The sequence below is a fragment of the Tachypleus tridentatus genome, chromosome 1 (assembly GCF_004210375.1).
Source record: "Tachypleus tridentatus isolate NWPU-2018 chromosome 1, ASM421037v1, whole genome shotgun sequence".
Classification (NCBI taxonomy): Eukaryota; Metazoa; Arthropoda; class Merostomata; order Xiphosura; family Limulidae; genus Tachypleus; species Tachypleus tridentatus.
In genome coordinates, this window is record NC_134825.1 from 90624669 (window position 1) to 90651591 (window position 26923).

A 26923-nucleotide genomic window follows, 5' to 3' on the forward strand; every position below is an offset into this window, starting at 1 on the left:
ACCAACGTAATTTCTAAAATACAATGTGACGACTGCCACGACTTCTATATTGGAGAAACAAGCAGAAAAATTGAAACGAGATACAGATAACACAGAAAAAACACCTTCACACGTTTTGAACATTACAAATCAAATAAACAAACATAACCATAAAAAAACACTGAGATACTGAGTGGGGAAACAAATATAAACAAAGTCAAAGAAGCTTTATTAATACACTAACTAACACCAAAATTAAACCAATATAAAGGAAAACTTTTATACCTATACTAATTAATAACCTGACATCCACTTACAGCGCTCCCTACAATCCCGTACCTGTACACTCATTCCTAAGACAAGTGTCTATCAACGGTTACATTCAAACTCTTGTTTTTTTGTAACTTTAAAATAAATTAAGAAGGTTGATACGTTGTTCTCTCCTTTTCAGTAATAGTGTTAATAACCTTACATCCGTTCTGAGATATAATCTTTTTTGATAAGTCCACTGTTAAAGTTTAAGTTACATATTAATAGCGACAGAACACGACCATATTACATCGTAACATATATGAAAACTAAGTAGTATGAAAGAAAAGTTAAACTTCCATCAAAGCTTTTTAATAGAACTTGCGAAACTCGTTACTAATTATTTTTCAGGTAACTTTATGTTATATTTATATTTTATATGGGGTTTATTTCAGTAAATATAAAAAATACAGATCTTGCCTATTATGTTCAGCTATGAGCCTATTATACCATTTTTGTACACATGTGAGTGCCTGAGTGCACGTGGTTTGACCGCGTGGCGTATTGCTGTCGCCATTTTGGTTATAAAGAGTGTTGGGGTTAGAGGGAACATTATTATATCCCTCTGGAAAGATAAAATGAGCGATGAAGAGAAGGACGTTGATGTTGAAAGTGATGTGAGTTCATTCTGTTGTTAATAACAACTATTTTGAAATATTTGTTACTCCCTTCTCACGAGAACTCTTTGTTTGGATGTAATTTTGATTGGCTATCGTTTAAACTCTTGTACCACTCTACCAATTTTCATGCTGTGTTGTTCACAGTAGAACAGAAACATCATACATTCTGCTGATGGTCCTAAAAATTAATGTTCTATTCGGTGGTTGCGTTCTTACAACTTGCAGAGCCTTCAAGACTCGTTGTGAATTTGAACAATGTCACACAACCAAATATTCATGTGTACCTGTTTAGTAGTATTACTACAGCTACTGGGTTAGAGTGCGTGATTGAATTTCGAAGGCAATTTAGAATTTAGCCTGAGCCGCCTGTTGGGCGTGTTATCTGCAGGTTGCAATGCTGTTCAAAACATAAATTTATTTCAATTTAATATTATTAATAATGTGAACTTTATAAAAAATTTGAATTACAGCATGCATTTGTTTCTATATATTGTATATTAATTTTCCATACAAATGTTCAAAAAGTAAATTATTGAAGACATTAATGGATTTGAATTTTTCTTTTAGATTTAATTTTTAACTTAAATTTTAAACTGTTACTATGCTTAGTGTTATTTTCATGTGAGCTGATTGTTTTTGAAAAATTGTAAAATAGCTCTGTTTATTGTTGAAGTAAAACACCTTACAATATGTGGTTTCTTAAATTTTATATCAGGAAGGTTTCAAATTCAATTTGTATTCTTTCACTGATACTACTAATGATAATACTATAATTACAGTATTATTATTAGTGTTCATTTACTACAGACAAAATCACCCACTTAACTATTATGCAGGTTCAATTTAGCTAGTCAACTTGTCTACCATTTGTTCTTTTGTAGTTTTTAAATTTGTGTTCTGGATTTTAATGGTATTTGATATTAGATTTTTGTCTTGATATGCAGATTTCTGTACCAGGACATAAACTTGTCAAAGTTCTTTCTCTCTCAAAAATAATTTAAGGTTTGTGATAGATGTATATATGAAGAAGAAATTGTTATATTCATTTGCCACAGGTGATTTAAATGTTTTTGTATGGACAAGACTAAAAGTTGGCATTTGTCTATATAAAGTATTTGCATTTTCTTTGATAGCAAGAGAGAGAACAAGATTGATCAGGAAAGATGCTGTTGCTGCTATAAATATTGTTCTTGGAAGCAGAGAAGATAAGCTATAAATGTTTAAAAGGAGCATTTATGTACTAATGGATGTGATACAATTAATTAGGATAAAATGACTGTGGGTAGAATGAGTAAATTGCTAAATTAGAAGAAATATATTTATGCAATTTTATGCTTGGTGAAAATACTGGTAGCTCTATTAACATGGATGTAAAGGAGTGTATTTGTATTAAATTTTTACATTCCATTGAAATGGAAGTTCTCAATTTGTGGTCCATGGACTGTCTATAGATAGAACTTGAAAATTAGTGGTGTCTTTTGGTGGATTATTTGCTGAAGTTATTAATCAGTTACACTCAACTAATTTATTAGTCCAGTGCTTCTCAAACTATAGTACTTGCAGTAACAAAAACAAACAAACAAACAAACATCTCTTGTTTAGGCAGAAGTTCAGCAAGAAAAAAAAAAAAAAAAAGACAGTTACCTTCCAACACAGTTCAACAATTCAAAATTTCTGACAGTTGCAAATAATTTCAGTAGCTTTTCCATAACAAAGACAGGGTGAGTGAGATTTGTTACAATATTTAGATAATGTTGGTGTTGATGACATAAACTTGATGAAACATTGTACATTTGTGATAAGTTCGTTCACTACCTGTTCATATTATCTCCAAATAAATTCTAATTGTAATTTGTTTTTCCTTCTCATTCCAAAGAACTCAGCATACTTGATGAATGAGTTCCCCTCTATGTAAATCTCTATCTTATTTCTCATTGTAAGTAGCCAAAAGTTCACCTGTGTGAGACTAGCAATTTAATACAAATCTTAGGAACTTGGGATAGTAAATAAGAATTTTTAACAGTATATCAGCTACACATACCCAATTAAGTTAGCGTATGACACAGCAATGGTTGAAATTGTTAGTGTGAATTAAATAACTTGGTGATGTGTATGTGTAAATTTTTATCAATGTTATTAGTCAACTACAAATCAGATTTAGGGTAATAATTACCAGCACTATTTATTTTGACACTTTTTCTAAAATTTTTACCTGCATTCACTGAACTTTCAGAGAATGGTCAAGTGACAATGGGAGAGCACTATTAGTACTTCCAAGAACTTATCAATGAAAGTAATGAATTTATAACAATGTATCAACCACACTGATTGCTACATCGAACCCCTCGGTGTGGATTCCTGTATGTGGTGAGGGGACCTCCCAGGAAAGGTTCTGTTCTATCTGGTTACCTTCTCTGGGATCTAAACATCCACCCACGTGTTTGCCGTGCGTGGCAACCCGTGAAGGGGAGGAGAGGATCCTGGTAGTTGAGGGGTCCAACCCTAACACACCACTTTGGCCTCGAATTCCTGTAGACGGACGGCCTTTGGGTGGCCCCTCTTGGGTCAGTCGGCTGGTCCACTTGGGCTAGAGTCAACCAAGTACCAGTGTTTGGAAGTTCTCAACGGGTGTTGTGGACATTGTGCCTGATGCTGGTGTTTGGGTATAGTGCTCATGAAACCCTGGCGTTGCTGCATTGTCCTTGCGTGACTTTGTAGTGCGTCCCCTTGTAGGGCTCCATGGTGGGTGGGGTCAGTGGGAACCAAAATTTTTTCTTTTTCCTATGGTTCCTCTAAAAAATTTAAATAAAATTGTAAAAAAACAGTCAAAGGTAAGCGACCACGTCTTGAATACTCAGAACAGCAATCTTCAATATCAGTAACACACGTACCTCATTTTCTTATATTACATTCTCTTCCGGAAAAACCTTTAGGGCAAATGTCCCCTTTTTTTATTCAAAAGGGACTAGAGGGACTTGCTGGCTCTCCAAAGTCAGTAAAGAAGCTTCGATTTGGTGACATATTGGTTGAAACATCCACATTCCAACACAGTGAACTCCTCTTGAATTCAAAGGCAATTGGGGATATACCTATTGAGGTTACACTCCATGCTACCTTGAATTCTTCACAAGGAGTTATTGCTGAAAGGGATTTGAAGAACGCTCCCGTCAGAGATTCTCGCTGGTCTCTCCACTGGTTTCTGCAGTGAGGCGATCTCCACTCGCAAAGATGGAGTTACACTGCCAACAAATACCCTCGTTTTAACATTTACTTCACCGCGTGCACCTGCCACCATCAAGGCAGGTTATCTCATTTGCAGGGTTCGGCCATACATACCAAACCCTCTTCGATGTTTCCAATGTCAGAGATTCGGCCACTCAAAGACATCTTGTCGTGGTTCCCTGACATGTGCTCGTTGTGGAGGCAAGGACCATGGTGCCTATGACTGTGACATGAACCCACATTGCGTAAACTGCAATGGTTCTCACCCCTCTTACTTTCATTCTTGCCCAAAATGGTTGGAGGAAAAAGAGGTGCAGCATTTGAAAACGACACATAACATTAGTTATCCTGAGGCTCGAAATTGCTGTCCACAACTCCATCTCGACATATGCTGCTGCACTTCATTCCACAACTACAGTGGGAGTGCAGACAGATCTCTCTGTGCCTCTAAGAGAATCATTTTCAAAACAAATGAAAAGCCTTTTGACCTCCATGGTTAAAAAGGTTGATGAATTGACTTCCACACCCATCTCTGTTTATCCCATACCTTCCAACAAACCTCAAGATCCACGTCCTTCAGTTTCAAATACAGGCATTTCTTCTGATACATCTTTTTCTCCCACCACAAGAGACAAAACAATTATTCGTTCGCATCCTCAGTCACTGGATTCCCCTTCCAATAACAAAAACCTGCCCACCCGACCCAGAGCAGGATCCATGGATGTTGATAGACCTACACCGACTAAAGACAGTAAAGAAAAAAGACGTGGTTGTAAACCGAAGGGTTCTCCAGCCACTTCACCTACCCGTTTTAAAAATGGCCACCTTGATACAATTGAACTGTCAAGGTTTACGTTCTAATCTGGATGATATCAAAACGCTGATTGCTTCCTACCATCCTGTTTGTCTTTCTTTACAAGAAACATTTCTCAAAACTGCTGATACTGTCTCCATTCGGCAGTTTTCTCTGTACAGAAATGACAGGTTGTGTGATGGTCGAGTACATGGAGGGTGGCACTGTTGGTTGATCAACACGCGCCCACCCTGTCTTTGTCACTCAACACACCCTTGGAGGCTGTAGCCATCCGTGTTTCCTTGGGTCATACCATCACTGTTTGTTCTCTGTACCTGTCTCCTGGAGAGACATATGATCAATCAGATCTTGATGCTCTCGTTGAACAATTGCCATCTCCATTTCTAATCCTAGGGGATTTTAATGGACATCATCCCCTCTGGGGAAGTGCTATTATTGGTGGGAGGGGCCGATCTATAGAGCGGATGCTCTCTGATCACAATCTTTCTCTTTTCAATACTGGTTCTTCCACTTACTTTCATGCACCTAGTCAGTCCTTTACTGCTATTGATCTCTCAGTTTGCTCCCCTTCATTATTCTCCCATTTTTCATGTAGGGTTGACAGTAATCCACCAGGCAGTGATCATTTTCCGATCCTTTGAGAGAGACTGGCCGTGGTCGATGCCACCCTACCCACGTGCCCCGGTGGAAGCTGGATCAGGCAGACTGGTCCACTTTCACTGCTCTCGCAGAACTTGATCCTGCCATCAATAGACGACTGTGTAGCAGCGGTAACTGACTGTATTACACATGCAGCTGCTCAGTGTATTCCTAAAACCTCGACACGTTTTCCACGATATCCTCGTTCGTGGTGGAATCCTGCTTGCTACTTAGCACGGAAGGCTCAAAAGCAGGCCTGGGATACTTTTCGTAGATATCCCACACTTTCAAACCGGGTTGCTTTCCAACGGGCCCGTGCACATGCTAGGTGGGTAAGACGTCAAAGCCAGAAGGAATCTTGGATTAAGTTCACAACCAGCATATCTTCTACCACCAGTTCCAAGATCATATGGGACAGGATTTGAAAGGTTAATGGGCACGACAATTCTGTCCCCCTCTCGATCTTACTCTCTGATAGTCAGGAGGTGACTGATGTTCGGAACATCGCTAACACTCTAGGTGAAAGCTTTTGCCGGGTATCTAGCACTTCTGCTTGTTCCTCCACCTTCCTGGCCATCAAGACTCGGGCAGAGCGATCACCTCTTTCCTTTCGAACTGACTGTTTCTTTGACTATAATTGTCCGTTTACCCTGGTGGAACTAAAAATGGCCCTTCATCGGTCTGCCAGTATGTCTGTTGGACCTGATGATATTCATTATGACATGCTGCACCATCTATCTCCTGCTTCTCTTGATGTCCTTTGGTTTGTTTTCAACCGGATCTGGCAGGAGAATGTTTTTCCTGATGCCTGGTGCCAGGCTATTATTTTACCTTTTTCTAAGCCAGGGATAGATCCCAAGATACCTTCAAACTACCGTCCAATTGCTGTAAGACCTTAGAAAGGATAGTTAATGCTCGTCTTGTTTGGTTTCTCGATTCAAACAACCTCCTCTCGCCCACCCAGTGTGGGTTCCGTTGACAGCACTCCACCACAGACCACCTAATTCATCTTGAAACATCTATCAGAGAAGCCTTTCTCAACCGCCAACATCTTGTATCAATATTCTTTGACATAGAGAAGGCTTACGACACAACATGGAGGTATGGCGTTTTGCGAGACCTCCATACATATGGGTTACGTGGCCATCTACCCATGTTTATTAAAAATTCTTTAATGGACAGGAGATTCCAAGTTCGTGTGGGTTCGACACTTTCCCGTTCTTTTGTACAGGAACTTGGAGTCCCTCAAGGCTGTGTATTGAGTGTTACACTCTTCAGTATAAAGATAAATGCCATCACTGAACAACTCCCTCTCACTGTTGCGAATGGGCTGTATGTCGACGACTTTCACATCTCATGTCAGTCGTCAAACATGAGATATATTGAGCGGCAACTACAAACTGCTCTCAATTGTGTACGGAAGTGGACTCTGGCGAACGGCTTTAATTTCTCTCTCTCCAAAACTGTATGCATGCACTTTTGCCGTCGACGGGGTATTCACCCTGATCCTGAACTTCATATCAGTGAAGTTTTGCTGCCAGTGGTCCCGGAGACCAAGTTCTTGGGGCTTATCTTTGATCGTAAACTGACCTTTATACCACACTTAAAGCAGCTTCGGGTCAAATGCACAAGAGCACTGAACATCCTCCGTGTTCTCTCTTCTACCAGTTGGGGAGCAGATCGCTGTTCAATGTTAAAGATATATCGTGCTCTTATTAGACCGAAACTCCATTATGGATCAATGGTCCATGGTTCTGCCAGACCCTCGGCCTTAAAGATGCTGGACCCCATTCATCACCAAGGACTTCGACTCTACACTAGGGCTTTCCGTACCTCTCCAGTTCAAAGTATATACATTGAATCTCATGAACCTTCTCTACACCTTCGCTGTTTGCAACTATCTTTACAATATACTTCGAAACTTCATTCCTTACCAAAGCATCCCACCTGGAAATGTGTTTTCCTTTCTCAGTGGGCAGTACTTTTTCAGAACAGACGATCTGTCATTGCTCCGTTTGGCCTTCGCATCCAGGCGCAATTGGATGAATTGGGTCTGTCCTTGGATAACATTGCAGATTCCACAGGTCGGCCCATCCCACCATGGCTTATTACAGCCCCCAGATGTGACCTTTCTTTCAGTCACCTAAAAAAGGCAGATACTCCAGATTGGAAGTACTGTCTTTTATTCAATGAATATCTTTCAAACAATCATTCAGTTCCCATTTATACAGATGGTTCCAAATCAGGTAATTCAGTGGGCTCTGCTATGGTTTGCTATGGGTCAGTAGTTGCACGCAGAATCCCTTCTACAGCTGCTGAACTGTATGCCATATCTCTTGCCCTGGATCATATTGCAGCTGAGCAGTACTCCAACTGCACTATTTATACTGATTCGCTTAGTTCTATACTTGCCTTGGAATCGCTACACGTTAGCTCACATCCTATTCGCTGATATTCAAACCAACTGGCCCATTTCTCATTAGCAGCTACTTGAATCCAGTTTTTCTGGATACCAGGCCATGTTGGTATTAGCGGGAACAAGCTTGCAGACATGGCAGCTAAATATGTCTGCTTCAGCACCATCACTCCTATGCCTATTCCATACATGGACTATGGTGTTGTCTTCAAGGCTTGGCTCCGTGCCAGCTGGCAGTCCACTTGGAGTGAGCAACGCGACAACAAACTTTTTCAAATCAAACCCAAAATTGAACTTTGGCCATCTAGCTTCCGTAAAGTTCGGAAGGAGGAAGTTGTTCTCACTAGGCTACGATTGGTCACAGTTTTTAACTCATCATTTTCTTTTATCTGGAACTGATGCACCAATGTGTAGTTTGTGTAACACTCAAATCACTATCAGCCACGTTTTACTTTCTTGCCATCGTTACAATTCTCAAAGACGGCAATATTTTAAACATATTTTTTCCCAGGGTCAGTCTGTAACATTGGACAGAGTTATTGGTGATGGTGACTCTGTCCATTGATAATGTTTTTAATTTTTTAATGGCCATTAATCTTTTAATCTCATTTAAGTGTTGCATATTTATTCATTACACCTTTTAATTGTGGTTCCTTTTACAGTTTTAATCTCTCTCCTTCAATTTGACATTGGACAATGGCCAGAACATTAAATAACTCGACACCAGGACTGGAAAGGCCAACTTCAGGTGACTAACGCTACTGTTTGAACTATCCGCTTGAACTACTGTTAGTCATCCTGGCGAAGTTGTTATTATACTTTTGCTGCATATCATTTCACACTTTCACTACTTAACTTTTTAGTACTGGCCATATTGACTGATAACCCAGAACCAGGACTGGAAAGACCAACTTCAGGTGATTGACGGTGGTTCTTGAACTTATCTGTTAGTCTTCCTGGCAGGTTATGATCATTACCATTTTGCTAGAGTAAATATTTTACAACTTTGAAGACTGGATGTCACCATTGGTTTTTACATCATTTTCTGTTTTAATTGCTGTTTTGTTTTTACCTTCATTTACTTTTACAAATTTTACTCCATTTACTTGACTTTATCTTTTTACTGGACATTTGGCTACTCATTGTTACAATTTTGCTATGTATCTTTTAAAACTTCTATTCTTTTACATTTTGATACTGGTTGCTATGACACATAACCCGGATCCAGGACTGGAAAGACCAACTTCAGGTGACTGACGGTAGTTCTTGAACTTACCTGTTAGTCTTCCTGGCGGGTTATGATCATTACCTTTTTGCTAGAGTAAATACCTTACAACTTCTTATACTCTGCCTTCTATCTTAACATTGTAGACTAGGTGTCAACATTGGTTTTATACTTTTTTGTTTTACCTTCATTTCCATTTATGTCTATTACTACATTTATTTATTTATTTATTTTTACATTTTTACAGAATGTCTGGCGTAGATAGCCTCGCTGCTTTGTGCCATAAAACACTAAATCAATCAATGAATCAATGCTACAACTAGAGCTAATGAGATTTTTCATTTTGTAACAGGGCTCAACTGGCTAGCTAGGATATGAGAGACAAAGTTGTAGTTGGTCCTATTTGTAAATTAACTGTATGTAATTTCAGTAGAAGAATTGTTAAGTGAATGGGGAGTCAGACTGACTTTGTTCCCCCTTTTGCTACAGACATGTGGATTATTTGAGTATTATCTGAGTGACTTGTCAACCATTTTTTTACCTTTCTTTGTAATTTTAGATATTTCTTTTTTACCCATTACTACCAGTTTATGTTTGTCTGAGGTGCTACAAGATCTTTACTCCCAACAGGCCATCAAAGCTGTTAATCATCTTTTTCCATATTTGTTTTCTAATTTGTGTGTGGTACCCAAGGACACTGGGAAATTGTGGTCTGTGATCAATTTGTCTAACCTCAATTAATTTTTGGTTCTACCCTGATTTTCAGTGTTTAATGGTAAGTCTTTCTCTCTGAGTATATAGATGACTAAAGCTGTGAATGGTTACCTGCATATCCCAATATCTCATTAGTTAAGACACTATCTTTGGTATGTTTGACATGGTAGAGCAGGATGCAAGATTAATAAACTTTTTTTTTTTTTGTAGGATTGTCAAGACTTTTGCCTGGCATTTGCATGCTTGAGCATTGTACTTCTATCATGAACTGGACAGTTGGCTTCTGTTAGCTTTTTCCAAACAGAAGTTCACCCATCACACTCATCTGCTGCTTCTAGAAGTAGTTTATGAGGGTTGGCTAATGAAATTGGAAAACTCATACTTTTTCTACCCAATATTTTGTCCATTTGGGTGTTTTTTTCAATACTCGTTTCAGTTGGGTCCAACATTCTCCTCTTTGACTTTTTTGATGGAGCTTTCAATTCTCGATGCTCTTACTGCTCCTCTCTTACAGTTTCCAAGATTCTGTTGCTTTTTAGGATGTGGTCTTCTATGAAAGCCCTTATCCCCTTGGTTAGAGAATACATATGAGGTCTCTTCAGTGGACTATGCATGACCAAAGTAATTTTGCACAGGATCCATTGGAGGCTCCTATTTCATTTCCTTCTTATCCTGTAGTTGACCTGCAGCAGTTGATGGAAAAGGGTTGCACATCAGAGGGTTTTATGCTTTGCCCTCCTCCCCATGGTCCAGTTTTGCATACATTCGTGGAACCTTTTTCTTTCAGAGCTACAAGGACATTGGTCAGTCAGGAAGCTTGAGATTGGTGGTTGCTAGCTGAAAGACCATACCATATCAACATCCTGGAGCTTTTGGCCATATGTCAGGTCTTGGTTTTTTTTTTTTCTAAGAATTGTTTGGTCATGATTCATTCTACAGTGATAGTCCTTGTTGTTTTTATGATATGACCTGGATTTCCATTTCTGAACCAGCACGCTTGGCTTTCATATTATGTTCTGGGTGCATTAAAAATTTTTACAGGTTGTCTCTCCTGTCTCCACAAAGCTTTTTATAATGAGCTGTTCTCTTGATACTTCACCTACATGCCTGGTTAATTCCAGTCACTGGTGAAGAGATTCAGTTTGTCCAGACAGATTGCTTCTTCTTTTTTTTTTAGCTTGTTTTATTCACCCTTCTTTTATGGATATTTAATAATGTCAGTGGAATGTTTTTTTGCTATTGGTATTTGCTTCAGGAGTTTTCCCCCACTCAAACAACTGTTCTTCATCCTAGATATTTCCTCTGATCAGCTGGACTTGAGGCTAAGATAGTGTGATTTTCATTGTACCCCTGCATGCATGTTGATTCTCAGCAGTCTGGGATTTGGATGCAGTTGACTTTCCATGTACTGTGTATCTTATCCTGACCAGCTAGGGTGCATTTTTTTTTTTTACTTTAATGTACATTCCAGTACTCTATGGGATTGAGAATTGTTACATGGTGGTTTGAATTCCTATCTATTATTATTCTCTCCTGTAGGGACGTGCTCCTTCCATTTTTTTCACCCATGTCAGTGACACCTGATTCTACATTGGGATCGGAGTATACCCAGTGTGCATGTGTATACATATTACACACACGTTGTGTTGTCTTTCTACATGTTTGATTCTCTACCGTGAGGATATGTTTTTATAGCAAGTTTTTTTGAATGCTTTCAAGGATGTTGCACTGTTTTTTCCTTCATATAGGCTCCTCCACCTAATCAATGTGGATTCCTGTTTGTGGTGAGGGGACTCCCAGGGTAGGTTCTGTTCTTTCAGTTTACTTCCTTTGGGATCTAAACATCTACCCACATGTTTGCCATGCATGATGACCAGTGAAGGGAAAAGAGGTTCTTGGTGGTTCAGGGGTCCAACCCTAACAAACCACTTTAGCCTTGAATTCCTGTAGATGGGCAGTCTTGGGGTAGTTCCCCTTGTCAGTTGGTTGGTCCACTTGGGCTAGGCTCAACCAAGTACCAGTATTGGATGTTCTGAATAGGTGTTGTGGGCATTGTATCTGATGTTGGTGTTTGAGTATAGTGCTCATGAAACCCTGGCATTGCTGCAGTATCCTTGTTTGACATTGTAGTGCATCCCTGCATAAGGCTGCATGGTGGGTGGGGTCAGTGGGCACCAAAATATTCTTTTTTTCATCATGGATCCTCCAAATAAAAACTTAAATGATATAGTAAAAAATATGGGTAAACTATTATGTCTTGAAGATTCTGAGCAGCAGTCTTCAACGTCTGTAACACCTGTTGTACTTAATTTTCTTATATTACATTCTCTTTCAGACAAACCTTTAGGGCAAATGTCTCCCTTTTTCATTCAGAAGGGACTAGAGGGACTTGCTGGATCTTCAAAGTCAGTCAAAAATCTTTGCTCTGGTGAAATTGGTGGAAAATCTACATCTCAACACAGTGAACTCTTGTATTCAAAGGCAATTGGGGTTTTACCTATTGAGATTACACATCATGCTACTTTGAATTAATCACGAGGAGTTATTATTGAGAGGGATTTGAAGAACATTCCTGAGTCATAAATTCTTGCTGGTTTTTCAACTCAAGGAGTTTCTGCAGTGAGGTGTATTTCCACTTACAAAGATGGAATTACGATGCTGACAAACATCCTTGTTCTGACATTTACATCAACATTCACCTGCCACCATACAAAGAAACCAAATAAACACAGCCATAAAACTATGCTCACCAGATAAAATTAATGATGAATTAGACAAAATAAAACAATACTCCATCAACATCAATAAGTTTCCTCCACAAACTGTAGAAAACATTATACGCACACACCTAGACAGAAAGCAAAATCAACTAACAAAAGTAAATTTTTCTCACGAATCAAAAAATCACGAAACCATATACTGCTGCATACCATATATTCCTGACATCAGCAGACAAATAACCAACATTTGGCAAAAACTAGTAACGATATATGACATTCCAGTTAACACCAAGTTTATTCAAAAACCAGGCACAAAACTGAGGTCTATACTATGTAAAAACTACACTGACAAACACCACACCAACATGATTTATAAAATACAATGTGATAACTGCCACGACTTCTATATTGGAGAAACAAGTAGAAAAATGGAAACCAGATTCAAAGAACATAAAAAGTCACCTTCACACATTTTCGAACACTGCAAGTCAAATAAACACAACATAACCATAGAAAACACTCAAATACTAAATAAAGAAACAAACATAAACAAATGCAAAATTAAAGAAGCCTTTCTTATACAACAACTTAAGCCCAAAATAAACCAATATAAAGGAACGCCTTTATACCTATATTAATATAATAAAATAAATAAAATTATATATTCAAACATCTAACACTGCCCTCTACATTCCGACACTCAGTTACACAACCCCTTTCAAACATGTGATCAGCTTCCGGTCAGTTACCTCTTCCTTTGTGAACCTGACGATGACCGAAGAAGGTCGAAACGTTGTTTGTTCTTCTGTGTAATATATTTTCTATATATAAGACTTTGGCTGTCTTCTGTAAGGATTGGAAAGAGGAAGTTGTTTTAACCAGACAACGCATTAGTCACAATTCTTTAACTCATCATTTTCTTTTATCTGGAACTGATGCACAAATGTTTGGTCTGTGTAACACTCATGTCACAACAAGCCACATTTTACTTTTTTGCTGTTCATTATGACTGAAAGATGGCACCATTTTAAACATGTTCTGTCTAGATGTTTGTCCATAACGTTAGACAATGTTATTGATGATGGAGATGGTGTCTGCTATGAAAATGTTTTTAGTTTTTTAATGGTCATTAATCTTTTTAATACTATAAGTTTTTTTTATTTATACATTAAACCTTTTTTAATGGCTCCCTTTTAAGAATCACAATCCATCTTGTTCAATTTGAAATTAGAAAATGGCCATAACGTCAAATGACTCGACCAGGAGTGGAAAGGCCAACTTTAGGTGACTAATGCTGGTGTTTTAACTACACGTTAGTTGTCCTGGCATTATTATTCCACTTTTGCTACAAGTCTTTTAAATCTTTTATTACTTTTTGAAAATGGCCATAACATCAAATAACTTGGAACCAGTAGTGGAAATACCAACTTTAGGTGACTGATGATAGTTTTTGTACTTACCTGTTAGACTTCCTGGCGAGTTATGATTATTACAGTTATGCTACATAAAGCCCTTTACAACTTGTATTACTGTAGTTTTTCTCTTAACATTGTAGACTAGATGTAAAAATTGGTTTTTATGCTATTTGTTTTTTTTAAACTTTGTTTTGTTGTACTTTAATTTCCTTTTATGAATTTTACTAAATTTCCTTTAATTTTAACTTTTTACTGGATGTTTGGTGCAAATAGCTTAGCTGCTTTGTGTCATAAAACTCCAAGTCAACCAACCAACTTTCACACTGAGAACTGATACTTTCATTTTCTGGTAAAATTTGAAGTGATAGTGTGGTAGAACCAAGTAGAGGAATTCACATGCATCACGAGTGTGTTATACTTATTTGTGGAAGGTTGTCACATGATGATTCAACATGCAAGATACATTTGAACTAGTTGAGTGTAGATATGTGGGAGTTCAAAGCTTGTGGTATGTAATATTTTTTTTTTAATTGCTGAATAGAGAGAAATAAACTTAACTGACAGCATCTGCTGTCAACCTTCTTGTTTATACTTTGAATTGAGGAACATTTTACTTGGCAGTTAGTAAAATGTAGTTGATTAATCAGTTGGCAAATACCATAAGTAGTTTTGCTCAATCTCTTGCTAGTAATAAAACTAATAGAATTTTAGGATATATGTAGACAGTCATTACAAGTTAAGAGATGGTAACTACTCTGTATGTCACTAGTTAGGTTATAGTTGAACACATTGTAGTTTTATATTAGTGGTATGAAGTGTGTGCATTTATGGTTAAGTAAAAATATGTTACTGAAATGGAAGTTCATTTTATTTATCATATAGTTATATTTGGTAAACAGAGATCTGTTATGAACTAAGCAGATACAATCTACTGTGTTCGTTACCCTTTTTGCAGTAGATTTCATTTTGCCAAATCACAGTTGCCATTGACTATGGTTGCTATAAAGGCATGGTGAGTTTTTGTAAGCAGTACAGTGCATACAACATTTGCATTTTCATTTAATTGCTGGTAGCAGACTGCATCCTGTAGGGTGAATCAGCAGGTAATGTGTTAAGTACCACTTTTGGGAGCAAAACAAAGAAATACAGTAGGCCTTCATGCAGTGGTGGAATATAAACAGTTTGTTGGATTTGATATGAAGGTCTTGCAGCAAATCCTACAAGTAAGTGTACAACTTGTTAGCTTACATTGAAAGTGACTTCACATGTTTTCTGTTTGATTTATTTTAATTCAAGGTTACATTTTTTAGATACTGTCACTGGAAATAAGCTGCGAGTTAGGGTGTTGAATTTTTACAAGGTTTTGGTGAATGATATATATAGTTAGAAATCATAAGAAACAGCAGAACTCAAAATGTTTAAAAAAAACTTTACTTGCTGAAATTTATTTTCCACATCTGACAAAAGTTTATGAAGATTCACTTGATTTTATATAGGATATCTTACCTTTACTCACACAATAGTTTTTACAGGCTTGTAATACCCTCTATATGTGGAAGTTTTTGCTTGCCACTAACCTTGATACTCTGACCTTCCCTAATATGTGGTGATAGCATGTAAATGAGCATGCAACAACCCGCACCAGAGGACTATAACTCTATGCAGTTTTGCTCAGATCACTTCTTGATTAGTTACTTGTGGTTTTCAGACATGTTTTGTGCTTTTGCTTTCCTTCATGGAATTTTCAGTCAATTCCTTATTTTTTATGGGAACTTTGTTTTTCTTTACATTTAATACATTTGGGTTCTGAATTTTTAGTTCGTTCACATTAGCATTACTTGTTTTTTATTAAAATACATGATTTTTTGGAGCTTTATGTTTGGACTTTTCTACTTTTCCTCTTTGTTGAAATGAATTTTGGTAAGAGCTGTTATAGCCTTCATTTGCTAGGAGTTGGCTATCTTCATGCAGGCTCCTGATTTGTCTGCTAATTCTTTTTGTACCTTGTTCAAAAGTACCTGAACATAAGGATGTGTATTTTGACTTCCTGTTTCCTGCCCTTACCTGTGCCACATAGTCGTGTTTAGTTCCACTGGAACAGCACTTGGCCTCCTCTTTTTCTGGAGTAAATTAACCAGATATGTTACATTTGATCTTTATTCTCACCTTTCAAGTTGGAAACCTTTTGGCCAATATCTTCTTCCTCACTTCATTGATTAAAGGGGTTTATGCTATTTGATTGGTAGACCAATTGGACTCCCAGCAGTTGGATTCACTTCCACCTTTGTGGGATTCTGATCCAACTACTTCAGTCATGTTTCCACAACCTCACTTTTCCTGCATCAACCTCCCATTCTTCTACCTTTATTTGTTCCCTTTCTTTGAATCATGTTTTGTTGCAGGCTCTTCGTCGTTCTTCAGGGGGGTTTTTGGTGGTGACTCATTTGCCTTTATCCATGTTTACATGATTATTTTTCTCTTTCACCTGCCCATATGGCTGCTTTGTTAAGGCAAAATGTCTTTGGAGGTTTTCCTGACTCATTGGAGACCAGAGATGAGCCTGCATATTTCTACACCTCCCTTTCCTTGTTCATTTCCTTTCTCTCCTTTAACTATTGGTTACTCCATGGGCCTCAGTAGGCTCATCACTGATTCATTTGTCAATGGCTTGAGTGTCCCCAGTGATTACAAGGGGTTAGAGGTCTGGTGGGGTCAGTTATGTTGAAACAAAAGAGGGCCTTCCCTAAAATGTTGTCTCAAAGTTGGAAGTGCACAATTCTCTCGAATGTCATTTTATGCTGTAGCATTAAGATTTCCCTTTACTGGAAGTAACGATCCAAGCCCAAACCATGAAAAACAGCCCCAAAGCATTATTCCTCCTCCACAAAACTTTACTGTTGGCACTATGCATTTAGGCAGGTAGCGTTCTCCTGGCATCCGCCAAACCTGGATTTGTCCGTCAGACTGCCAGATAGTGAAGCATGATTCATCTTTTCAGAGAGTGTTTCCACTGCTCCATAGTCCATTGGTGGCGTATCTTACACCACTTCAGCCAACACTTGGCATTGCACATGGTGATCTTAGTTTTGTGTGCAGCTGCTCGGCCATGGAGACCCATTTCATGAAGCTCGTGACAAAAAGTTATTGTGCTGACATTGCTTTCAGAGGCAGTTTGGAACTTGGTAGTGAATGTTGCAGCTGTGAACAGATGATTTCTATGTGCTTCAGCACTCAGTGGTCCTGTTCTTTAACTTGTGTGGTTTACCACTTCATGGCTGAACTGTTTTTGCTCCTAGATGTTTCTGTTTCACAATAACAGCACTTACAGTTGACATGGGGCAGCTCTAGCAGGGCAGAAATTTGAAAAGGTAGCATCCTATGACAGTGCCACGTTGAAAGTCACTGAGCTCTTCAGTACGACCCATTCTACTGCCAATGCTTGTTTATGGAGATTGCATGGCTGTATGCTTGATTTTATGCACCTGTTAGCAACAGGTATGGCTGAAAAAGCTGAACCCACTAATTAGAAGGGATGTCCTCAACCCTTTGGTCATAGAGTGTATCTATATATTTTTATTGTCTTTTGACTTGCATCTAACTAATAATGTTGTTACACAAGTTGTTTTTGATGAATACGTATCTTAAGCTACCATACAGAATTATGTAATGCATGAGCTGGTTGCAAACATATGCAATAATGAAAAAAAAATCTTTATTATATCTAACCAAATAAGTTTCTAATTTCTATGCCTTAGTTAGTTTTATGATAACAAAGAATACATATGACAAACAAGAAATATAGTAACTACCTTATTTGTTTTCTCTTTCAGCTGTCAAACTTAACCATGCTTTTTTATACTAATAGTATTACCCTGTTAAATAATTCTTTTTACTCAATTATAATGCAGAATAGTAACATAAGAAAAACGTTCTATAACTAAGTTTTGTCTGTGGTAAGAACCATTAAATATTTGGCTGAGCTCATTAATGTGTTTCCCTTGGGAATAAGTTATGAAAGGGAAGCAAAGTACAGTTTTTCTTGTACAGAAAATAATGTGTATCATATGATTGATTAAAACTTTTAACTTTCTATTAGGTACAAATAATAGTGTAAAACAGAGTGAACTATTGACAGTTTGTGGAAGAGAGGTGACTGTGGCAAATGGGTCTGATCTTCTAGTTTATGGCTTATAAAACAAATAATTGAGAGCAATAAAATTTATGCTTTGTCTGTGTAACAACAATATAAGTAATTTATGTTAGGCTGTACTTTTCATAGGGGTGGTAACTAAATAAGAGGGAAGGCCTGGAGAGCAAATGTCATATTTCTCATACTATAGGGGGTTCTTTGAGGACTTTTTTCTTGAAATACTGTATAAAATTAAGAATATAAAACTTGTATAACATTAAAAGTTTGTTTTTATTAACTACATTTTGATACCAAGGTTATTTGTATATCATGGTAATAAAGTGGCTTGATTAAATTTTGAATGCAACTCTCTTAGTCATGACCTTTTGCTTACTTACAGTGATATGGTTATTGGGTAGTTATATTATGTATGATAGTTTAGATAAGTTTGTTTTTGAAGTTAAGTTGATTTTAATAAAGGCTTAAAAATTGAATTAATCTGACTTAATTGTTGAGTAAAATGGAATTTCTGGCATATTTCTTCCTCTTCATAAGGTATTATTTTAATTATTTCTGAGATATTTAGATAATATTAACAAATTTTAATTTAATTTACTGTGCAGCTTAATTCACATGTATATAAATTTTATTTTACACTTGGACACCAGCTTTTTCAATTTTTCTTATTGTATTTGGAGATTAGCTTTAAACATTTATTTTGAGATTCTTTATTGAAAGCAAAGGCCATTCCTCATCTTTTAATAAAAAAATATAATGCTGTATATGTGTGTGTGTTTAATAGCATATTTTTTAAGTAATAAAGTAGATCATTAAATGTTTTAATCATTATGTGTGAAAATTGGTGAAGTATGCTGTTTTGTAACTTATGCACTTCTAGAAAAAGGGAATTTTTCATGACTGACTAATAAAGTGGTAGGCAGTTGTTTATATGAGAACTTTTTTTTGCAAATAATAGTGTGTGTGTTTGTATATATTCCATAAGTATAATATTTTCATAAATTCTGCTTGCTTCTTGGTATTACTTGTGATTGTAATTATGTCTAGTTGTGCCTATTTCATGAATTAAAAGATGTGATTTTATGAGCAATTTTTGTTTACTGTTTTTTTTTAAATTTAATGACTGTAATGTATTTAATTATCGATATTGTTTTATCCTACTATTTTAACACATTAATGTTTTCCCATTCTTGTTGCATTGCTATTTTCTCTGGCAGTACATCAGTGAGTTTGATAAATACTTTGCAGTTTTCTTCTTAGTAAAGACAAAATGTTCATTGTAGATTAAGAAAATATTTGTTAATGACATATTCAACAATACACTTATAAATTTAATGTAAAAAAAGTAAGATATATTTTGGATATATAATGTTGTAAAATGTTTTTAAAAAAAGTTTGAAGGAATTTCATTGTGTCTATAAGGTTTGGTGGGATTTATTAACCTGAGAAAGTTGCCTGCTGCTAACTATATGAAGTTGGTGATAGATGTATAACTACATCAAGTTGTCTTTATACAAAAGCAAGGCTTAGATTCCAAATATTACTACCAAACAAAAAACTTTTTTGAGTGCTCTAAAGAAAGACTGCCATACCAGTCTTCTTCCTGATAAAGGGAATTTTATTATGTTTTATCTCATTGCTAAGAAAAAGTAAAAATCTGGCTTTTTGATAATTTCTCCAGAAAAAATTATTCTGTAGAAGAAAAGAGATTTGCAGAGCTCTTAACAGGTTGCTAAACCTTCCTCTGTTCAATTCGTGTATTAGCTTGGGTTATAATATGAATTCCAGACTAGCTATGTTTAACCCTGCCACAGTCTAGCTTCTCACTGTGGTTACATTTTTAGTTTTATAAGTTGCATGATGGTGATCAAGTGCTAGTTTCTTTGAAAAGTTAAAACAAGTATAGTAGCCACTCTGTAGATCATCTTATCCATCTTATCAATACAAGCCAATTTAGTACTGTTATTTTGTCTAACAATTTGAATTGGAAAACCAACCTTTTTCCAAACATCATCTTCCTTTAACTTATCACATTGTTTATTACTCTAACATTTTTGTAGTTGGAAATTACTTCAAAACAAAGTGGACATGGAAATATCACATTACTACTTGTATGTTTTGATACAACTGTAAATTATTTGAATAGAAAAATGTGATGTTTAATAAGTGATATCACATTTTTAATTGCTTGGATACACAACTTTAACCAGCTGTCCTATATGCCTGCATGTCATTTTAAAATTGTATATAGTGTAGAAGATGCATCTTAGCAATTAGAAATGTATAGAAGAGCTCTCACCTAAATTCTCCAGAGTAAGCTCACTTGCTTGTAACAGATACAACTACAGGACCAAATTTATCAAATAATGTGTAAAATATACCTGCTTTGGATCACTTGGTTTATGTTTCCAATATCATTTACTGTCTATGTAATATATTTTCCATGTTCAATTGTTATATCTTCTTTGATTCAAGTTCAAAGTTAAGTCAGTCCTGACAGTTTCATATCATTTGGGAATCATTGTAAGAGGATGTGTGTGTGTGTGTGTGTGTAAAAAAAACATCTGTATCAGTGAAAATACACTGAATAAAGTAATATTTACTGATGAATACAAAAATTATCCTTTTCTTAGAAAATGTATCAGCAAAATGCAGCAGAACATTGGTGTCAATAACTAATAATACAAGAATTGGCAAACTAAAAAAAATTCATTTATTTTTTTAATTACTGTATTTACCAGTATGTAAGACAATAAATTTTAGTTGTAAAACAATGTTTTGATTTTATCCATCATTTTGTACACAAGTTCAAAGAAAAAGTTCCAGTAAGAACTCTTGTTAACAGCATATTCAACCAAAACTTGTTGATCTTTCTCTTTTTTCTTTTCTTTTTTTGAGTAAGTGCATTGACATCATACCACTTGCAACATTACAATAATGTATTTACGACTGTATCATTTTTTTCAATTCTTTATAACTAAAAGTTATTTATCTTGCATGCTAGTGATAATCTATCCAGACATTTTTTTATTTTAAATGTATTGATTCATTTATTATAGTAAAATATTGCTAATATTATATAGACAAAGTTGGCTTTTCTAACATGCACTAGTGTTGTAAATGTGTTTTTATAGTAGATCACTATAAGGTTTAGTTTTTTTGTAATAGATAATGTCAACTGTGATAAACTTTGTAAAGTTATTTATTACATATTTGTGACTTAGCTTATGCTGCAGTGAACTGTATTATCAAGACAGCTGGTATGGGTATTAAAACTTTAATTAGAATAAAGTACAGAACAATGGTTACTTTTTTTAGTGAGTTTGAAAACTCTCTTTGTTAACCTGGAGATGTCCAAAGAAAATCAACATTGTTCTGTACTTTATTGTAATTAAAGTTTTAATACCCCTACCAGCCATCTTGAGAATACATTTTTATTTTGAGTGGGTTTTTCGTCATCATTAATTGCTGCAATGAATACGCTACAGCACTTGAAGAGCATTAAAAAAAAATTGTGGTTATATTGATTACCCCAAAGTACAAGTTAGGACAGTTTAAAAATAACTGATAAAAATTGTTTTATCTTAGACTTTCTTGACAATAAGTCATCCTAAGCACTAAATTTTAAAAAAATGCGCTAAATTTACTAAAAAAAATAAATCTAGGGTTGTTTTATACACCAGCAAATATGGTAATAAAACTGTTTTTTTCGTAACTAGAAAAACCTTGTGAGTAATAAATGAAGTATATATATATATATATATATATATGGAAAAAGTTTGAATGTCACAAATTTTAGATTTCAATTTTAAGGTGTTTTTTTAGAATTCCTCCCTCCCCCTGGAATTTTTGTTCTAGGATGAAGACATAGAGGGAGGATATCCATTCTCTAATGAGAGTGATAGAGGACCTCTGAAGAATGGAAGCAAGCAGTTTCCTAGCCAGGTTGGGTTTTTGTTGTGAAACCTGCTCTGGAAATGTGCTGACTCTTGCTTAATTTTTGACTCATTCTAAAAAAAAAGTGTGTGTGTGTGTACATTGTCCTCTTTTGAAAGCGTGCTGATAGTTTATGGTTGAATAATTTCTAATACATGTAGTTATAATAGTTTTGTAAGAATTGTTGATGCCTGTTCTTGATGACAGCTCTTCTGAGATACATGTTGATGCCTGTGTTTGAAAGTCATTCTAACAAAAAAAATGCATTTAAATAAATAAATAATTATATATATTCTTGGTTTGGAAGTTTTCTTACATTTATATTTAATATTTGTAGTTAATATAATATACTTTGAAATTTTGTAGTAGTTTAAATATATTCTGAAAAAAATATATTTCTCAAAATATTATGGAATTTATTGTAATAAATCTCACTCTGTCTGCATTGATCAAGTTTGATATGAGTCTTAACAAACATGTTGTGCATATGTATTGCTTATTAGGAAAGAATGTTAACACTTTCTTGACTTACAATAGCTTCCAAAAAATTCATGTAGCCACATATTCTGCTCTGGAAGTTTGTGAACATTTGAGGAGGTGTGAACTTGATTGAAAACTGTGTTTATATGTGCATTCCTTTGGGCTTGAACTAGTTAAAATGGATATGCACAATTCTGTAGGATTATGGACATCATTTATAGGATCATTGCATGCAAATATCCTTCCCCCCCCAAACAAAAAAAAATTAAACACTCCAACTAGTGCTGCAATAAATACCAAACTCATATAGAGGTTGTGCAGTTTAACCAAGTGGCTAATTTGTAGTTATGTAATTTCATACATTAATTTGTATATTTTTAACAAAAGTTAAATATATTTGTATACCTTTTTGCTGTGAAATTGGTATTCTTACCAATTGTTTAAGCATGTTTTGCAATTTCTTAACATGTAGTTTCTTTATGATTGAAAAAAAAAATGAAAAAGGTGAATGTATGTGGGATCACTGAAGAATGGTTCCAGGATTCTTGGCTTAATCTAAGCAAATGCTTTAAAATGATCTAGAAAGGCTTCAAGCTCCTGTCAGTCAATTCTTCCTCCAGATAATTACATGTTAAATACATGTTTAGCAATTATTCTTAGCTTGGTGTTTATGCATGAAGAATTTAGTGGTGGACATTTAGTAATGAAGATTTGTTTTTATAATAAACTAGTAACACATTTAACTTGAAAGAAAACATTTCCATTGAACATTTTCTACAAATTTTTCTGTTGAAAAAAACAGATATACAGAACAGTGTGAGAAGTGGCACTGATGATATAAATGTTTGTTACTTTTTAAATGGTTCTTTATTAATGAAACTTTGTAGAATGGATGGCAACTACCTGTTGTGGAGACACAAGTGTGTAGAGAATGACATTTTGAAAGTCTTCTGCCTTTTAGCCTTCGTTAACCTGAAGACGAAAGGTGGAAGATTTTTGAAACATTCTCTAAAGTTGTTTCCACAACAGGCAGTTGCCGTGCATTCTACAAAGTTTCATCATGAATACTCTACCTATACAATCTATCAAAGAATGTTTTTTATTATTGGAAATAATAAATTTGTTAGTTAAATCACTTGCATAAAAATTAGTGTTATTTATTCTTGGAAGTGTTTAAGCTTATAAGCTTTAATTACTATTTTATAAGAAGTTTATTTCACTGAAATTGTACAACAGAACAGAGAATTTCTGTTAAGCAGAGATATTGCAACTTTTGAAATGAGCATTAAGTAAAATTAAAATATTTAGTGGAATTGCTAGTTAAAATACAAAATAAAAAGCATTGTTTTGGAGATTGCCACTTTTTCCATTTAAAATATCGACAGATTGAGTTGTATTTCTATTATTCTTTATCTCCAGCATGACAAAGGAATTATGAAACCTTATCAGTTTTACATGATACAGAAATATCAATGACATCATGTATAAGCACTGAAAATTACTTGAGATAAATTAGTAATCACTAGCTTATTTTGATAGTTAGGAGAGATTTCTTCAAAAAAAGTTAGTTACCTATTGTCTTGCTATTATAATATATCAAAGTATAATCAAATGTAAACATAAAGTGTAGCAAACTTGTTTGCCTATGATAAGTATGAGTAATTTTTTTTTTTTTAAGCATATAATGGGTTTGGATGCTGCTGTGTTAGATTTATTCTGTATGAAAGTAAATTTTTGACTGAGATTCATTAAAGAATTTGATTATTTAATGTGTTAAGCTGAAACATTAATAAAAGTAATTTAAAATATAAATTAAACATTTAATTTTTATATTGTAGTCAAGATTAATTTTGAAAATGAGAGAACTAGCAAGGGAAATACAAAAACAATTCATAAAGCTGTCACATGCAGACCACAAACTGAGGAAGATTGAATACTAACTGTTTTGTTGCTGATTCAAAAATGCCTTAACACATAAGAGTGGGAGTAATATTTGTGTGAATTATGCTTTTAAAAATAATTTAAAAAACAAGTCCTGCATAAATATTAGCATTGGCAACCATGATTTCATAATTTGTGGTTTTCAAGTCTAATTTTATTATACATATTGATCTTTATTCTAATCTTGTTTTTACTACAAACTTATTAATAAAAAATTAAACAATACAAATAAACACTTCATAATTTAACTTTAATTAGATCAACTGTATCCTTTTTTTGTTGTTGTCATGAATTAGTATGGAAATTTTAAACCTGTACTGCTACAAAATGTACATATTATTTTGGTAATTATTAATAATAATACCAACCCATTGCTTTACTCAGATTTCCTTGAATGTTTTTATATAGAAGTACCTGTTGTACTTTCACATCTTTCAATCTTATATCTGTGTATAGTGATTAAATGTGTAAAGCAACAGTCACCTTGTTTTAATACTTCACACTGTGTTTTAAGATTTTATTATTTATTTAAAATTTATGCTTAACAATTTTGTAGAAATATAGAAAATAAATCCTGTCTTTCAGATAACCGTGTGTGTGAAGTTTAAGATTTTTTTTACTACTACTACTACTTAATAGTTTATTGGTAAAGTGAGTTGTGTATATATTCCATCCTATGTTTTTAAATATTAACCCAATTTAAAAGTAAAATATTTTGATGTATATGTTATTTTCAGTTTTCATTTTATTTTATTTTATTATTTTTCCACAAATTGAGAGCATTTTATTCCAAAACAAAATCCCCTTTTCCCTATTTGCTAAAATACTAATATATTCTGAAAGGTAAATAAAAACAACTATTAGTCAAAAGTGTTAGTTTATTAACTCGTTATTTAATAACTGTTTCATGTACTTTAATTCTTTAGGCACACCTTTTGTCATTTGGTGACCACATAATATGATGGAAATCTTCCAACAAAGATACAAATCAAGCATACAAAATTAGTAGACAAAGCCTAATCTGGATAAATGAAGATCTTGGCTACCAATTTGTATCAAGCATGGTGTACAGTGCTATTAAAAAAGTTGTAATATTTGCAATTGAAATTTGTTTAATTTTATGAGAAAATTAACCCAAAATGGTATCAAATTACTGCAGTTTTTCATACTTGATTCTGGCCTTGAACCTGAAGTATCTTGTAATTTTGATAGTGATGTTATTGGTACTGATGTGAAACAACATAGTTGTAATGTCAAAGCTGAGTCTGTTGGAGCAAGTGACAGTGATCTTGTTAACAAGATTGTCATGTTTGAAAAGGCCAAATTTTAAAGTAGAATTCAAGGGAGACGTCATGGATATGGTGCAAGACAACAATATACCTGTTGTGCAGGTGGGGTACAACTAAACATACACCTCCTCCTGGGAGGGTACAACAACCTGCAGATGGTCCTGATCAACTTATTTGTGGTGTAGAAGCTGGACATGAACTTTAAGATGCAAATAATGATTGTTGTTGGTTGGTGGTAGGTTATGAACATATTTAATCACATTTTTTTTTTAATGATATAAATAGAGAGTACTTGTATACCTCAGAGAGATGAAAGTATTTTTTATTTATATCTTGGCTTAGTCAGTAAACTTGATAGAGGACTATTTGGACAAGTATGTTTTGGTTGACTGACATTCCAGGTTTCTGTCATGCCTTTACTATGGACAGATATGAATTAATATTGAGCTTCCTGGACTTTGCAAACAATAATGATCCAGTTGCCTGAGGTACTTCTTATCATGACAGGATTTTCAAGATGCATTCACTGATTTACATGATAATTCCCAAATTTACACTTTTTACTTTATTTGAAAAAAAGAAAGAAAAAGGTGTTGGATGAAATGAAAATCACATTTAAAGGATAAAGTGTTTTGATATTGTAAAATCCTAATAAACTAGATATAAGGGTATTCAAGGCTTTTGTATTATGTAAATCTGAAATTAGGTATCTTTAATGGGTGATCACTGTGCTGATACTGAGGATGGTGATGTATCTGTTTCCCATAGTCTTGTTTGAAATATGATGGCACAATACATTAGTAAAAGGCATGAACTGTATGTAGATAGTTATTACACTAGTGTGCCTTTAGCTATGGAACTCTAACCAAGTTACAGGTCTATGGCATAGTAAAAGTGAACTGCTGTGGCATGCTGGGATCTTTGAAATTTGTTATCTCTCAGGAAAGGTGATAGACCTCTGTTCATGAAGATAGAGAAACTTATCGCGTGTAATTATTTTAACTGTATTCACAAATCACCTCCATAAACTGGCCTAATTGTGTCAAATTATCTCTTC

General features: G+C 34.9%; 1 protein-coding gene across 2 annotated transcripts in view; it reads left to right on the forward strand.

The window, feature by feature from the left end:
- The first annotated feature begins 698 nt into the window (after positions 1 to 698).
- LOC143255371 (protein max-like) overlaps positions 699 to 26923 on the forward strand; it is a 44981-nt gene continuing 18756 nt past the window's right edge. The window contains exons 1-2 of one of the 2 annotated variants that reach the window (XM_076510922.1): positions 699 to 905; positions 22079 to 22165. In XM_076510922.1, the coding sequence (XP_076367037.1) occupies positions 714 to 905; positions 22079 to 22165 (279 nt within the window). In that variant the 5' untranslated portion in view covers positions 699 to 713. The remainder of the gene's footprint in view (positions 906 to 22078; positions 22166 to 26923) is intronic. The other variant, XM_076510931.1, reaches the window with a different exon arrangement.